General features: G+C 47.6%; 1 protein-coding gene across 4 annotated transcripts; it reads right to left on the bottom strand.

Moving 5' to 3' along the window:
• Nucleotides 1-201: 201 nt before the first annotated feature.
• On the bottom strand, nucleotides 202-9,397 carry GP1BB (glycoprotein Ib platelet subunit beta). Of its 4 annotated transcripts, none has more exons than XM_082203495.1 (2): nucleotides 8,497-9,397; nucleotides 202-1,011 (listed from the first exon to the last, which is right to left on the bottom strand). In XM_082203495.1, the coding sequence occupies exons 1-2, from the start codon at nucleotides 8,567-8,569 to the stop codon at nucleotides 398-400; spliced, it is 687 nt and encodes a 228-aa protein (XP_082059621.1). In that variant the 5' UTR covers nucleotides 8,570-9,397; the 3' UTR covers nucleotides 202-397. The 4 variants fall into 4 exon arrangements, with proteins under 4 accessions (XP_082059621.1, XP_082059622.1, XP_082059624.1 ...); XM_082203496.1 differs by lacking the exon at nucleotides 8,497-9,397 and adding an exon at nucleotides 5,913-6,219; XM_082203498.1 differs by lacking the exon at nucleotides 8,497-9,397 and adding an exon at nucleotides 1,822-2,036.
• Nucleotides 9,398-16,018: the final 6,621 nt, after the last annotated feature.

The following is a 16,018-nucleotide window of genomic DNA, read 5'->3' as shown; positions in this document are numbered from 1 at the left end:
GTTAGCGGAGTCTGTAACCTGAAGCATCTGTAACCCGAGGTACCACTGTACTTTTGATACAATCACAGTACCATAACACATTAGTAAAGGTCCACTGATTTAACCAAGGACATCTCCCTGACAGAAGGATGTGTTCTTGCTCCCATCTTATTTAATCTATATTTGACGGACCTTCCCCGTACCATCTCATCCACCTAAGACTGGGCTAACTAAAGTCTTTATTCTCCTTTGTGTTGATGACACTGTTATCTCATACAAAGCTGGGGCAATTTTTTAAAAAAAACAAACACCTGAATATTGCGTATTTTTGTTTTCAATACTACTGAAACAAAGCCATCTCATCCACAAGTGGACTTCTGCTGAACTCCTCTCTTCTCCCACACATCCAACCCGTCGATCAGTCTGCACCCTTTCGGGAATGAGTCGACCACGTATCTCCCCGTTCGTCGAATTCGGTGACCGTTCGCCTGGCTTCCTTGGCTATCCTTCGAATTCTACGCAGGTAGACGATGACCAGGAGAAGCAGGACTGCTTGCACGAGGAGGAAGATGAAAAGGCACATCTGAGAGATGAGCGCCAGGCCACAGTACCAGTACTGACAGGTGGAAATGATCTCATCCTCTGACAAATAGCTGATGATCCTGCCTTGAAGATGGGAGGGGGACAAGCATATGACGTTCCTGTAAAAGCTCCGGTTCTGCTGCCACTGGAGCCAGGAGTGCAGGTAGAGGATGTGACAGTCACATTCCCAGGGGTTTGCCCACAGGTGAACCACCTGGAGGTCTTTCAGGTTGTCAAAGAGCCCATTGGGGATGGAGGTGAGATTATTGTGGTTGAGGTAGAGCTTGGTGGTCGAGGGAGGGAAGGAGGTGGGGAGGTTGTTGTGCATAAGATCTTTTGCCGTGCAGTCAATGAGAGTGGAGGCGCACAGGCAGGGCTCAGGGCAGGTTGGAGTGACGAGAGGGAGGAAGACGAGGAGGAGGATGAGCTGGAGGAAAATCATCTTCCACCCTGAAAGACGCAAGAGTCGCCAGTTAAACCAACAAACAATACAAGCAACACAAAGACCAGTATACTAGATAGCACTGCAATTCTTATTGCATAATATACATGATTTACTACAACAAAAACAAAATGTGTACACTTGTAAATTCTCTAATATATTTGAAATCAAATCAATCTTTGAAAGTCTGTAGAAGTATTTTAAGTCTATGGTTGAAACAAAGTAATAGATGCTATCTCTTTGGCTAAGCGGTAAAACTTTTTTAGTTACAGATAGGTAGCCGTGTTGGTCTGCCATAGTCAAAATAAAAAAATTCCTTCCAGTAGCACCTTAAAGACCAACTAAGTTAGTTCTTGGTATGAGCTTTCGTGTGCATGCACACTTCTTCAGATACACATCTGTGTTTCTGAAGAAGTGTGCATGCACACGAAAGCTCATACCAAAAACTTTTTTAGGCATTCATGGTGCTAAAGTAGTAAGTGAATAACAACGTAGGACAGTGATTCCGGATAATCTGACTGTTTCGCTGGAATCTTCTTCAGCACAACTACAAAAGAATTCAAATATGAAACAATGACCTGTGTACGTGAAAACTATATAAACTTCACACATTACAACCCATATGCTACAACTACAATAAGAAGAACAAAGGTACATACCTCATAGATTAGAAGAATGCACAAGGAGCAGTGGTCATGAGAATATGTAACCACTGCTACCAGTTGCATGAAACCATTCCCAGGTGGCGCTCATTACAGGGATACTGAATTGCAGCTATGAATTGGCCAGTTAGACCAAAGCACTACCATCACACATACCAGGTCAATCACTCAAGGGAATGGAAGGACAGGGTCAACATTGCAGGTCGTCTAAATCAGGGAAATGGTGGAGCTCAAGATGTTGCTGGACTCTAACCCTGATCACCTCTGACTCTTGGCCATACTGGCTGAGGCTGATGGGAGTTGGAGTCACAACAGTATGGGGTGGGCGACACTGTTCCCTCCATCTCTGGTATGAACTTAAGAGTAGAAAAATGGGAAACTGAGAGAAATAAGAATTGACAGGTTTTCTCATCCCGGCGCAAAATCAGTGTGACCCCGGCTGCTTGTCATCTTAATTTGACCAAAGGTACTTCCTTTACTTTTCATAGTACACAAGCAGCCATTTGTGATAACAGTGATAACAGGGATTCGGCTATACAGCTGCAAATCTAATGTTTTGAGTGAGTTTTAAGTGCATTGTACAAAAGTGGTGCTAGATGGCGATGGTGAGCTAATGGCAAATTTAATATATATATTTTTAAAAAAATTAAAGCATTTTCGCAGAATGTGTGTGTGTGTAGATTCAGCCTAGGTGGGGGAAATGGCCTGACCCACCCAAAAGTACAGGGCCCAGAAAATTCTGCAAATGCCCCATAGCTCAGAGCAAAAGCCTGTTTTCCTCCCTCTGAAAAGCATCCTAAATTTGCACCTTTAAAAGTAAATCAGCAAATGCAAAACGCATGCACATCATATGCAAACTTGTGCCCCAAGTCTTTAAACTCTCTATTGATGCCCCTGTACATTGGTCATTTTACTATTTTATAAAATTCAATTGCCCAGTACCCTTTTCCTTTCTTGCTAGTATTTGGTGCTGCCAACCAAACTCCCTTATACTGAGTCAGACCATTGGTCTATCTAGCTCAGCACTGCCTGATCTGACTGGCAGCAGCTATCCTGGATTTGAGGCACGTATCACTCCCAGATCCACCTGCCGTGGAATGAACCTGAGACCTTCTGCATGCAAAGCAGGTGCTCTACCACTGAGCTATGCCCGTTCCTCTACAAAACCCAGTTCTAAATTAAGATAAAGGTAAAGGTAAAGGGACCCCTGACCATTAGGTCCAGTCATGGCCAACTCTGGGGTTGCGGCACTCATCTCACTTTATTGGCTGGTGGCCAGCATGACTAAGCCGCTTCTGGCGAACCAGAGCAGTGCACGGAAACGCCGTTTACCTTCCCGCTGGAGCGGTACCTATTTATCTACTTGCACTTTGACGTGCTTTCGAACTGCTAGGTTGGCAGCAGCTGGGACCGAGCAACGGGAGCTCACCCCGTCACGGGGATTCGAACCGCCGACCATCTGATCGGCAAGTCCTAGGCTCTGTAGTTTAACCCACAGTGCATCCCGCATCCCAAAATAGAATAGAAGGCTACCATATACCAATCACAACATTGGTCCAGCTAGCTCAGTATTGTCTACACGGACTGGCAGTGTCTCTCCAGGATTTCCCTAGTGCTACCTGGAGGCACCAAGAATTGAACCTAGGACCTTCTGCATCCAAAGCAGGTGTTCTGCCACTGAGCTAAAGTCCTTCCCTGAAGGAAGACTCCTTCAGATGGTTCCCAGGTTGCTTCTCTGTTAATGGAATGGGAGGAGCACTGTGTCCATTTCCTCCCTCCATTTACACTCGCTGCCCCATTCCCAAAGCTTGCCCAAGGCCCAGGAGCACATTTTCAGCAGAGAGCTGCCAAAGGAAAGGAGCAGGGAAGGCTCATTCAATGAGCAGAACTTCCCCTCCACAGGAAAGGAATGAGGATGAACCAGAGGTCACATATTTTGGAAGGAATACTTTTAAATCTACCAACACAAGAGATTTGGAGGGGGGGATGAGAAGCAGGAGGTTAGTGTAAGAAGAGCTGTTCAAAAAGCCCATACAAAGGGATCGCAGCCCATTTAAAGAGTTTTCCGTAACTCAAAACCTTGTGTATTCTTTCATCAGCTGACACACCGGTCAGGAGAGAGACAGAAAGTATCCCCTTGCTTATTCTTTCATCTGTTGCTTCTATGGGACCAGAATAGTTGGCTCCATATCAGACAAAGCGCTGGCAACAGGCAGATCTCTTAGAAACTCTTTGATACCCAGCACTGGGTGAGTTTTTAAGACATCGCTTTGAGACAGGAGTGCTAGCTCAGTGGCAGAGCATCCCAGGTCCAATCCCCTGCATCTTCCAAGTCAGGTTAGAAAAGATCTGTGCCTGAAGTCCTGCAGAACTGGGGCCAAACAATGGAGAGACAGATGAACCAATGGTCTGACTTGAAAGAAGGCAGCGCCCATATCTCTAGAGCAGTGGTTCTCAGAGGGTGAGATGCGCCACAGCAGTGCGGCAGGAAAGGATGGCAAATGTGGTGGTGCAGTTCAGTTTTTTGTGTTTTAGGGATGCGGGTAGCATTGTGGTCTAAACCACTGAGCCTCTTGGGCTTGCCGATCGGAAGGTCAGTGGTTCAAATCCCCATGACGGGGTGAGCTCCTGTTGCTCTGTTCCAGCTCCTGCCAACCTAGCAGTTAGAGAGCATACAAGTGCAAGTAGATAAACAGGTACCATAGCAGCGGGAAGGGAAACGACGTTTCTGTGCGCTCTACTTTCCATCACAGTGTTCCGCTGCACCAGAAGCAGTTTAGTCCTGCTGGCCACATGACCCGGAAAGCTGTCTGTGGACAAACGGCGGCTCCTTCAGCCTGAAAGCGAGATGAGCGCTGCAACCCCATAGTCGCCTTTGACTGGACTTAACCATCCAGGGGCCCTTTACATTACCTTGGGGGAAAAGGTAAAGGGCCCCTAACAGTTAAGTCCAGTTGTGGATGACTCTGGGGTTGCGGCACTCATCTCGCTTTACAGGCCGAGGAAGCCTGCGTTTGTCCAGAGACAGTTTTTCCGGATCATGTGGCCAGCATGACTAACCCGCTTTTGGTGAAACCAGAGCAGCGCACGGAAATACCGTTTACCTGCCCACCGGAGTGGTACCTATTTATCTACTTGCACTTTGATGTGCTTTCGAACTGCTAGGTTGGCAGGGGCTGGGACAGAGCAACGGGAGCTCACCCCGTCGCAGGATATTCGAACCGCCAACCTTCTGATCAGCAAGCCCAAGAGGCTCAGGCTTTAGACACAGCGCCACCCACGTCCTGCGTTACCTTACCGTTTACCTATTGTGTTTTAACAAACAGCCATTACACGAATAAAAATAACAAGAATACTGCTGCTAATAGTGGTTTACATTTCTACTCCCGACCTTTAGAGGATAAATCATTTCCCATAACCCCTTCTACGATCTTAGCAATGGGTGGATGTAGTTGTTTCTAATATTATTACAAAAAGGGCATTCAAGGAGTATATGAGTTGTGTCTTCTGTTGACACAGAGTTGCAGCCACAAACTCTGTCCTCCTTCAGACAGCCCTTCCAATCTAATGGAAGGACGTTTAGTCTTGCCTGTGTAAAGGCTACCCTCATTTCAACATTTGGCAAATCTACCACGTACCTTGGCAGGGATAAATACAATGGAATAAAGGAAGCATACAATTTATTAGATTGACAAATCACAATCTCAGCAGTTTGTGATTGCATCTTGGTGTGGTGGAAAGATTCAAGGACAATCAAAGATATTTAAACATTTCAGTGTAGTATTGACTTTTTAAAATTTGCAGAATATGGATAGATATCTTTTCCAGATCAAGCGCTGCTAGGAGCTGTTTCTTTTTGTTTTCCAGTGCATTTCTTATCGATAAAAGCATCGGGTGTGGCACAAGCAAATTTTTAATCGGAAAGTGTGGCCCAGAGGAAAAAGTTTGAGAACCACTGCTCTATATTTATACCCCGCCCTTCCTCCCAAAAGAGCCCAAGGTGGAAAATAACTCTTGAGACTGTGATATCCTTAGGGGAATTGCAAAGATGCACCAAACGACCCAAGAGACGTCCTTGAGAATTCCTTGCAGAGTCACTGAAGATGTTGGAGCACAGCTCAGTCCTGGCTCATGCAAAAACAGGTGAAGACTCAAGTTTGGGAAACGCTGCTCTAGATTGACAAACAACCTGTCCTGACACAGGACAGTTTCCTATGTACCTGTGGGAGAAATGGTTTTAGACTTACCACTCTCAGCTCGCTCCTCTGCAGAATGAGAACCCAAGCTGAATGCTGGCCAGCTGTGTGAGAAGTAGTAAGTGCGCAGCTGAGCAATCCTGATAAATCCACTGCCTGCACCAGAAAGATAAGGGGAAGCCTGTTCCTAACCCGTCATTCTGCGGAGATCCCACAAGCTAGTCCTTGCAAGCTGATGCTTCTTCCCTGCTGACTGAAAGACCTGTTTTTTGCATCACGCTCAGAAATGGAATTGCACTCAGGAGCACTCTCAGTTGTGGCAGAATGGTAAATAAGAAAACAATTCTGCAATAAAATTTAAAAAAATCCTTCCAGTAGCACCTTAGAGACCAACTAAGTTTGTTATTGGTATGAGCTTTTGTGTGCATGCACACTTCTGCAGATTCTGCAATACTTCACCAGCAGGGATTCAGAAATACGTTCTCATGTGCCTATAAGGAAGGGAGGTGGCAGAGGTCCTGTATTTTAGTGTATTTTTAATATTTTGTTGGAAGCCGCCCAGAGTACCTGGGGAAAAGGGCGAGGCATAAATAAATGAGGAAGAGGAAGAGGAAGAGGAAGAGGAAGAGGAAGAGGAAGAGGAAGAAGAAGAAGAAGAAGAAGAAGAAGAAGAAGAAGAAGAACAACAACAACAACAACAACAACAACAACAACAACAACAACAACTTCAGGTAGGGTTGGGAAGAACCCCAGTCTGAAACCCTGGAGAATCCTGGGAAATTTAGCTTTTTCAGGATGCTGAGAATTATTAAGAGGCCCCTGTTCCCCTCACATAGTTACAATTCCCAGAGTTGCCTGGAAAGAGGGATAGATTATTATAGAACTCTGGGAATTGTAGCTCAGTAAGGGGAATAGGTAAAGGGACCCCTGACCATTAGGTCCAGTCGTGACTGACTCTGGGATTGCGGTGCTCATCTTGCTTTATTGGCCGAGGGAGTCGGCGTACAGCTTCCGTGTTATGTGGCCAGCATGACTAAGCCACTTCTGGCGAACCAGAGCAGCGCACGGAAACACCGTTCACCTTCCAGCCGGAGCGGTACCTTTTTATCTACTTGCACTTGACGTGCTTTTGAACTGCTAGGAGCAGGGACCGAGCAATGGGAGCTCACCCCATCACAAGGATTTGAACCGCCGACCTTCCGATCAGCAAGCCCTAGGCTTTGTAGTTTAGACCACAGCACCACCCACGTCCCCCTGTGGGAAAAAGTGGTCTCCTAATAACTCGTGTGTGCGTATCTTTGTGATTGAATGATTTTACATGTTTGAGTTTACAATCATACCACAACACATTCTAAGTTACAAGATTCCTACAAACCTCTGGACTTGCCACCTTCCCCTCCATGGGTTCTGTTGTTAAATCTTTTCTGCTGCATCTTTATTTTAATAATCCAATTTTTTATAATTCCATTGTGTCCATAGTTCTCATTACATTACAAGCATTATTGAAATCCTGCTAACGTTTTCAACTGCTTACAGCGGCCTTCAAGGTAAATTATAATTTTTCCCCATTCTTTATTAAAGTTTTGGTCTTCCTGATCCCCGAGTCTTCCAGTCAGTTTTGCCATTTTGGCATAGTCCATCAACTCGATTTGCCATTCTTCTCCAGTAGGGACTTTATCTTCTTTCCATCTCTGGGCTCCTAATAGCTCTTAGCACCCTTAACAAATTATATTTTCCAGGATTCTTTGGGGCGAGCCATGATTGTTAAAAGTGGTGCAGAAAAAGGGCCCACATCTCTGCCATAAATGTGGAAGGGAAGGAAGAGGAGGTCCGTGCAATTGTGCAACAGATCTGCAGATGCTTTCTGCACACGATTCCTCTCAAACATTCACTCAGGATGAGCAAATTTGTGCACTCGTCGAGTCAAGGGTAGGACTGACCACAAGGACTGATAGCCTGCCTCTGATGACTTGACACCAAAAGCATATGTTGCCCTTAGTTAAGGATGGAGTTCCACCACATCCTGTCAACCGGAACTCAGTCATGCTTCGAAATGTGCACCTCTCTGAATTTTGCAGTGCTGTTCTCCATCCAAGTCATGCATGCAAAAAACACAGGGTAAAGTATATTGGTGAAATTAGGAGACAAAAATGCACTGTGTAAGGGGAAATTGCCTTACAAAAATGTGTACATTAGGCAAAATTGTGTACATATGGGTCCAATGGAGGAATTCATGCAAAAATCTTGTTGAATTTTCATGAGAACTTTTTTTTTTAAAAATCACATACTGGTGTGGAAATCTGGAGAACTGGATTTTTATGAGTGGAAAAAATGAGAAACTCAAACTGGCAGATTTACCCATCCCTAGTAGAATCTAGCCTTCTGTACAAAGGTGGATATCCTGTATGTTGCTCTGCCGACTTAAGCCTGACAACCAAGGAAGGTTGTCCAGAAGGGAATGTGAACCCTGACTGAAAACATTTCCCCAACCCTGATATAATTTATTGATTTTATTCACTGCATTTGCAGACCACCCAATAAAACAAGACCATCTCCAAGCGGCTTCCCATAGAAGAATCTAGATATAGCTATATAGATATTTCAATCCAGATCATGAAGCTTCTTGCTCACTTACCATGACTGATGGCGATAGTCCTCTCGCTGCAAGAGCCGGCCAACGCTTTGGATCTGAACAAGACTGAAGTCATTGCGTTCAAGGGTCAGGGAATGAGGGAAGGAAGGAATTCTCCTTGCTCAACTTCACAGGCTTAGGTTGTTTCAGGATCCAGACTGCTCTCGCCAGAAAATGCCTGTCCAAAGATTCCACCACTTATTCAAAAGGAAGTTGTCTGTGATGATGTACAATCTGCGAGGCAGTGCCCTTAACAGTTCGGGGGATTGGGCTGGTGCATAGTATAAAGTCTAGCCTTCCTGAATGGCACCCATGCTTCTATATGTGGACTTGCTCCCTCTTGTCATCCAGATGCAGCCTTGGAGATTGCTGCTCTTCAGCTCTCAAATGGACTGAGCCCAACATTTGCCAGAGAGTCTGAACCTTCAAGCTTCGGGTGATGAAGGGAAGAAGGGTTGGCCCTGCTGACTCCATCGTGTGTCCCTGTCACAACTTCAACACTTTACAGATGCTAAGAAGGCAGATTTCTGCAATGGGGATCTGAGGCGACACCAGGAATGGGGAAACTGTGGCTGTCCACAGTTGATTATACTACATCTCCCATCATCCTGGACAATTGGCCGTACTGTCATGGGCTGATGGGAGTTGTTGTACTTATTTGGAAGCAGAAAGGGCACTCTAGTGGAAACAGAAATGGGAAGGAAGGGCCCCCACTTTGGGATGGGGGACCACTGCTGGTCACTTAAAGGTGAAGGGACCCCTTACCATTAGGTCCAGTCGTGGCCGACTCTGGGGTTGCGGCGCTCATCTCGCTTTATTGGCCGAGGGAGCCGGCGTACAGCTTCTGGGTCATGTGGCCAGCATGACTAAGCCGCTTCTGGCAAACCAGAGCAGCGCACGGAAACGCCGTTCACCTTCCTGCCAGAGTGGTACCTATTTATCTACTTGCCCTTTGACGTGCTTTTGAACTGCTAGGTTGGCAGGAGGAGGGACTGAGGAACGGGAGCTCACCCCGTCGCGGGGATTCAAACTGCCGACCTTCTGATCGGCAAGACCTAGGCTCTGTGATTTAACCCACTTACCCAAGGGCTATTCAAGATCTGGAGCCAGCATTGAGTTCAGGTGATTTTTTAAAAATAAGAATTCACCAAGATCAAACTCCTTAAGCATCCCTGTTCTGCTATGGGAGGACTCGCTGATGCGATACCTGTGGGTACTAGTGTGCCTGCCTATGGCGCCAACCAAAGGTCTTAGTAAATATCCCCTCAAAAATCCACAAGGCCCAAGAGACTGTTGACTCAGTTCCTGTTCGCACTGGCTTGTCCTCTCCTACATTGGACACACCACTTTAAAGATGCCCACCTTTCAGTGAATACCAGGATCAGACACCCATCCTCATTTCCATTCTGAACAGATGAGAGAATCAAAGAGCTTCCCACTGTGAGGGAGCCTAGTGGAAACTGATGTAAATGCTTTGTCCTCCACTGATGGGGTGGCATGCCCACACCATTTTATGTTCCTGACTCTCCTCCTGCTTTTTTAGATGTGGCAGCCATTTTGTCTTTTGCCATGCCCTCAAGACAGCCATGTAATGTTATTACACCCACCCCACAGCAGCCATTTTGTGTTTTGCTATGACAAGACAGCCATCTTGTGTTATGCCACACACGCCACGGCAGCCATTTTGTGACTGGCGGCCACGACACCGTCTCAAAATGTGCCCACGGACTTTAAAAGATCGAAGACCCCTGTGTTATGGAAAGTAATTTAACAGAGTGATCAATGACAAAGAAGCATGGTTTCGGGTTTTTAAAACTTTTAGTTTACTTCATTGATCAGTTCAGGTAGTAAACATTATATTAATAATAATTATTATAATAATTATAATTATAATTTTAATAAAATGGATATGTTTAAAAGGTTCTGTTCTCTTTGATCACCATGACCAAAAAAAAAAAAAGTTCAACAGAAATGTACAAAACAAACAAACAAACGAAAAAGCGGTAGGGAACAGAGCAAGGCAAGGCGGGTGTCACAGAAGCAATAGCAACAAGCCGCAGTTTACAACATGGCTGCAACGAGTGAGGTGCGAGGGGAAGCCTGAGAAAGGCAAGAGGTCATCACACAGCACAGAGAACAACCTTCCCCCCCCTCCTTCCAGGAAAAAAAAAGGCATGCGGAATAACTTGTGAGAACAAGCACAAAGCGTGTACCGTTGAATAGCAAACCACCGTTTGTGGGAGCAAATCAGGGTATTGGCACAGATATTGGCTGAGCACCTCCCTGGTGAGGCACAGTCTACCTTGGACCTCTCCAACGCACCACCCACATGCTACTTATGGAAGTTGTGGGCTTGCATCCCCATTGAGACTCTCTTAAGAACATTTAAGAACGGCCCTTGCTGGGTCAGGCTGCCGGCCCTTCCAAATCCAGCATTCCCATCCTCACCGCGGCCAACCAGACAACCGTGGGAAGCCCACGGGCAGGACCTGAGTGCAACATCACTCTCTCCTCCAGCGATCCACAGCGACTGGTGTTCAGAAGCACCCTACCACCCACAGCAAAAGCATTGCCTCGAACACAGCACAGGGAAGAGCAGAGAAGCGTACCTCCCGGGCGGTTGTAAGGAAGTGCAGAAATGTCCAGGCCAACCTAGGAGAAGAAAGCAGCAAATCCATCGACGTCCTTTGCTTTCGGTGGAGGGTGGAGAAACCGGTGACCCTCCAGCTGTCGTTGTTGGGACTCCAGCTCCCATCAGCCCCAGGCAACATGGCCAACGGTCAGGGAATGATGGGAGCTGGAGCCCAGCAATGGCTTGTGCACAGCCACAGGTTTCACCATCCCCAAGTTGCAGTGCTCAAAAACTGGAGCGGGAGGACAGAGAAAAGCAGGGTGGGCCTTAATTAAACCCACAAGCCCCGCTGCTGATATCCTCTGATTTTAGCCATACTCCAACAGCTTTCTAATAAAAAATAAAAAATAGGAAAGGGGTGCAAGGCCAACACAAAAGATAATAAGACTGGTCCCTCACTGCCTGCCTCCTGTACTTCAAGCACTGGTTTGTAACAGGCCAAACCATGTGTTGCAGTTATATATCCAATTATATTTCAACAATATTTCAAAGCCCCTGGAATGTTTCCAAAAGCACAGGAAGAAGGAAACATCAGGGGAAGAGCTTCACCTTTCATTGAGTCTCAGGGTTGTATCCCAAGGTACCTGTGGCTCTCCAAGCTGTTGTTGGACTACAACTCCCATCAGCCCTGGTCATTGACCATGCTGGATGAGAGCTGAAGTCTAGCAACATCTGGAGGGCCACCAGTTCCCCAATCCTGCCATAGCATCTCATACCTTCTCGAAAGAAGCAGTGGTGGCAACACCAGGAAGTCTCCAACTGCCCCAGGATAGTCCCCCTCCTTTGAATTTCCAATGAGCTTCTGTCCCTCAGCTGGAGAACATTGGCTTTTAAGCTCCTGTCTTTAAGGCAAGCCATAGGGCATGGCTGGGGAGGCTGTACCCATCCACATGTTGCTGGACTCCAACTCCCATCAGCCCCAGCCAGCATAGCCAATGGCCAGGATGGAGAGGAGCTGTAGTCCAGTAGCAACTGCAGGACCACAGAGGCCCCTCACCACTCCTGCAAGAGAGCATTTCAGCCTAACAGTTGGCCATACGGAAACCCAGTGGGACACTGCTGAATTTCAATTTGTCGGACAAATAGCTGGAGCTGAGATGTATTAAAGAGCTTGCCAACGTCACAGTATCTGCATTATCACCAACATTGCTTTGTCCATTGTTCACGGTGTCCTGCCTTGTTCATTGGTTACTGTAACTATGTTGCTTTCAGCTAATCATCGCTGCCTGTTCTTTTGACATTCCATTCCCTGCTGACCTCATTCATTCCCGCAATGCTGTGTCTCATGCGCACGCTTGCCAATTTAGGACACACTCAATGCATCTGATGGAGTGGTCCATGTGGCCCGCAAAAACGTATGGCGTAACAGATTTATTAGTCTTTCAAGACTCTCTGCTGGTTTTGCTCCAGCAGGCTAGCTCAGAGAGTTCCCACAGTTATGTAGAAGAAATAATGAGCTTTAGATGTACGGCATGTACACAGCCTAAGCAAGGCTGTGGCATGGTCATGTGGGTTGCTTGCTCTCCTGTGAAGTACCGCCTTATCAGGGAAAGCCACACAGCCTACAGCTTTCTTCACTGGATGCGAGGCTAGCATGAAAGACATGCAGAATGAGAACAGAGCCGTGGCTGCAGGAGAAGGCAATCCTTATCTCTCGCCAACAGTTCCCTGTGCCTTCCAGGATAAAGGGGGTATCATGGAACTTGTCACCCAGACTGGGGGCCCAAAGAAACAAGAGACAAGGGCTGTATTCATACCATCATTTTGAAGCTCTATGGCAGTGTTTCCCAACCGGTGTTCCGCGGCACACGAGTGTGCCGTGAGACATCGGCTGGTGTGCCGCGAGATACCTGGAGGGAGGCGGGCGAGTCGGGCGGCGAGAGGCGGGGCGGCGAGGAGAGGTCGCGCCTCCTGCTGCTGCCTGGCGCTCCTCCTCGCAGCCGGTAGCGCTGCCTGGGCGCCTCCGCGCGACTCTGCCTCGCTGGGTTTGGTCTCCCAGCAGAGACGGGTCACACGTGCCCCTCCCTCCCTCCCTCAGCCTGCGCGGAGGGAGAGCCAGAGAGAGGCATCGCTCCTGCGCTCCGAGGCGGATTGAGCGCAGCTGAGAGGAGCTGCCGAGGGAAAAAACTTTCACTTTTGTGCGTCCCTCCCGGCGTGACGCTGCGCGCTGACGTCACGGGGCGGGGCTTTAATGGTGGTGTGCCGCGAGATTTTTTTTCAGTAAACAGGTGTGCCGTTGCCCAAAAACGTTTGGGAAACACTGCTCTATGGTGCCTTCTTAACATGGTTTCCTGCAAAGCATTCTGGGAGCTGCAGTTGCTTAAGGGTGCCAAGAGTTGTTAAAAGAGACCCTATTCCACGCACAGAGCTACAATTCCCACAGTTCCCTGTGAAGGTAAAAAGGTAAAGGTATAGGGCCCCTGGATGGTTCAGTCCAGTCAAAGGTGACTATGGGGTTGTGGCGCTCATCTCGCTTCAGGCCAAGGGAGCCGGCGTTTGTCTGCAGACAGATTTCCAGGTCATGTGGCCAGCAGGACTAAACCGCTTCTGGCACAACAGAACACTATGACGAGTGCCAGATTGCACAGAAATGCCGTTTAGCTTCCCGTCACAGTGGTACCTATTTATCTACTTGCACTGGCGTGCTTTCCAAGTGCTAGATTGGCAGGAGCTGGGACAGAAGCTCATCCCGTCGCAGGGATTCAAACTGCTGACCTTCCAATTGGCAAGCCCAAGATGTTCAGTGGTTTAAACCACAGCGCCACCCGCATCCCTTTGAAGAGGGACTGGCTGTTAAACCGCTCTGAGAATTGTAGAATTGTAGCTCTGTGGGAGGAACAGGGGTCTCTTAACAACTCCAGACATTTACACTTCCCAGGATTTGGGATGGGTGGGGGAGATGAAGGCTGTTAAAAGTTAGAGCATTATACTGTAGATATAGAGACAGCTTTAAGTAGAATCTGCCTGCCATTTGCTCCAGCTCCTTCTGCAATTGGCCACGCTGCCTTCCACCCAGGGCAGGCTTGCCCATGAGCTTAACCGAAGCAGTCGCCTCGGGTGGCAGAATGCTGTGAGATCTCATGAGAGTTCCACAAGATTTCACCGGAAGCCACCACAGCTACACAAAAACAAGGCCGCAGTGGTAGGGGCGGCAGGGGAGGTGGTGGCAGGGAAGCTTTGCCTCAGGTGGCGAAACAGGATGGACCGCCCCTGCTTTCACCCCTGCCAGTCCCAATGGGCACCAGCAACTGCTGTCTCCTCCACCATTGCCCCGTACGGGAGCTGATGGGTTGATTCTTGGGAATAGGACACAGCCGGACATTGCAGCTAAGAGCAGTAAGCTAACAGGGGGTTCAGGGTAGGCCTCATGCCACACACAGCTCTGTCCTCCAACACCTCAGCACCATTTGCAACACACACACAGATTCCACCTGAGGCAGCAGCGGTCATTGCGGCCAATGTCAGGGCCGGCCTTTTCTGAGCACAACCAAGAGCGTCCCCAAGACGCTCTGTGGCTCATCTCGATTTCCTCCAGGCTTTAGCCAGGTGGAACTGAGGTATAAACTAGGGCTGCAACTTGGGACCCTGAGAAGTTTCACTTTCTATAAGGAAAGAAGGAAGTCTTCAGGTTGGTAGACCTGTCAGAGATGTGGTCGAAAACATATTAGAAGTATTTGTAAAGAAGAAGCAAACATCTGGGGAATGCTTCTGCCATGCCCCATGTGCTTGCTGGGGCCAATGTGAGTTGTAGCGGAAACATCTGGAAGGCAGCAGGTCACCAAAGGCTGTCCCAAACTTGGGTCTCCAGCTGTTACTGGACTACAACTCCCATCATCCCCAGCTACCAAGATTGGTGGTCAGGGATGATGGGAACTGTAGTCCAAAAGCAGTTTGGAAAACACTGTCCTAAACAAAAGTGTGGCACATCTAAGGGCAACACGCTATATTCTGCTTGTTTTTCTGTTTAAGATGGGAGGCGAAAGATAGAAACAGAAAGGAAGAGATTTCACCCTGCTCCCTGCAAAGGAGGACGATGCTCCCTTATCTTTAGCAGTGCCACAAAAGGGTATTTTGATAGGGATATATTCACATTTCTGTTGTGACAAGTTGCTCCTGTAAAAAAAATATCCGTTTCTAGTCAACAGTTAAAAAACAAGGGGCCCCATCTCTCTTTTGCATTCAAAAGCAGGTGAAGGTGAAACTTGTGGCCCTCCAGAGATAAACTACAACTCCCACCATCCCTAAACATCGGCCGTGCTGGTTGGGGCAAGTGGGAGTTGAAGTCCAACAACATTTGGAGGAACGGGAGGTTTCCCAGCCTGTCCTAAAGGGAGAAGAAGGGTCAAAAGAGCAAAGAAAGCAGAAGGAGCCCTGTAATTTCAAATTAAAAGGTGGGCCCTGGCTACGAGAAAGCTGCAAAAGCTGCACAACACATTCCCCTCTCCCTGGGAGCCTCTGGACACTTTCCAGAGTGTTACACACTTTGCACAGAATTTAAGTTTCCTTGTTGCAGAATGTGGACTTCTGGGTGCGAGGTGTATAAATTATCTCTGGCCATAAGACTGCCAACTGCTAGCAACAGTAGAAAAAATTCTGCCTCCCCTATTCAGATCTCAGCTGGTTCCATCTGTGAAGCCATACACCCTATAGCCACATCTCCTCAGTTCATGCATGTGTAGTTTGCTCTCAGTCTCACTGCATCATGGACTTCGTAGATGTAACCTTGTGAGTGTCGGGTGCTGGCCTCTAGACTACAAAATCCACGATGCAGCGCAACTGAGCACAATAAGAAAGACTCACACTAACTCTTTATGCAGCAGACATTTGCACGGTGGCCCAAACTGAAGCAATGCAAGTTTCTAGAAGCCCACAACCACATGACACAATCCCAGG

Source organism: Podarcis vaucheri (assembly GCF_965113315.1).
Source record: "Podarcis vaucheri genome assembly, chromosome: 16".
In the NCBI taxonomy this organism is placed as follows: Eukaryota; Metazoa; Chordata; class Lepidosauria; order Squamata; family Lacertidae; genus Podarcis; species Podarcis vaucheri.
Note: the sequence above shows the minus strand (reverse complement) of the source record. Positions and strands in the feature narration are given on the sequence as shown.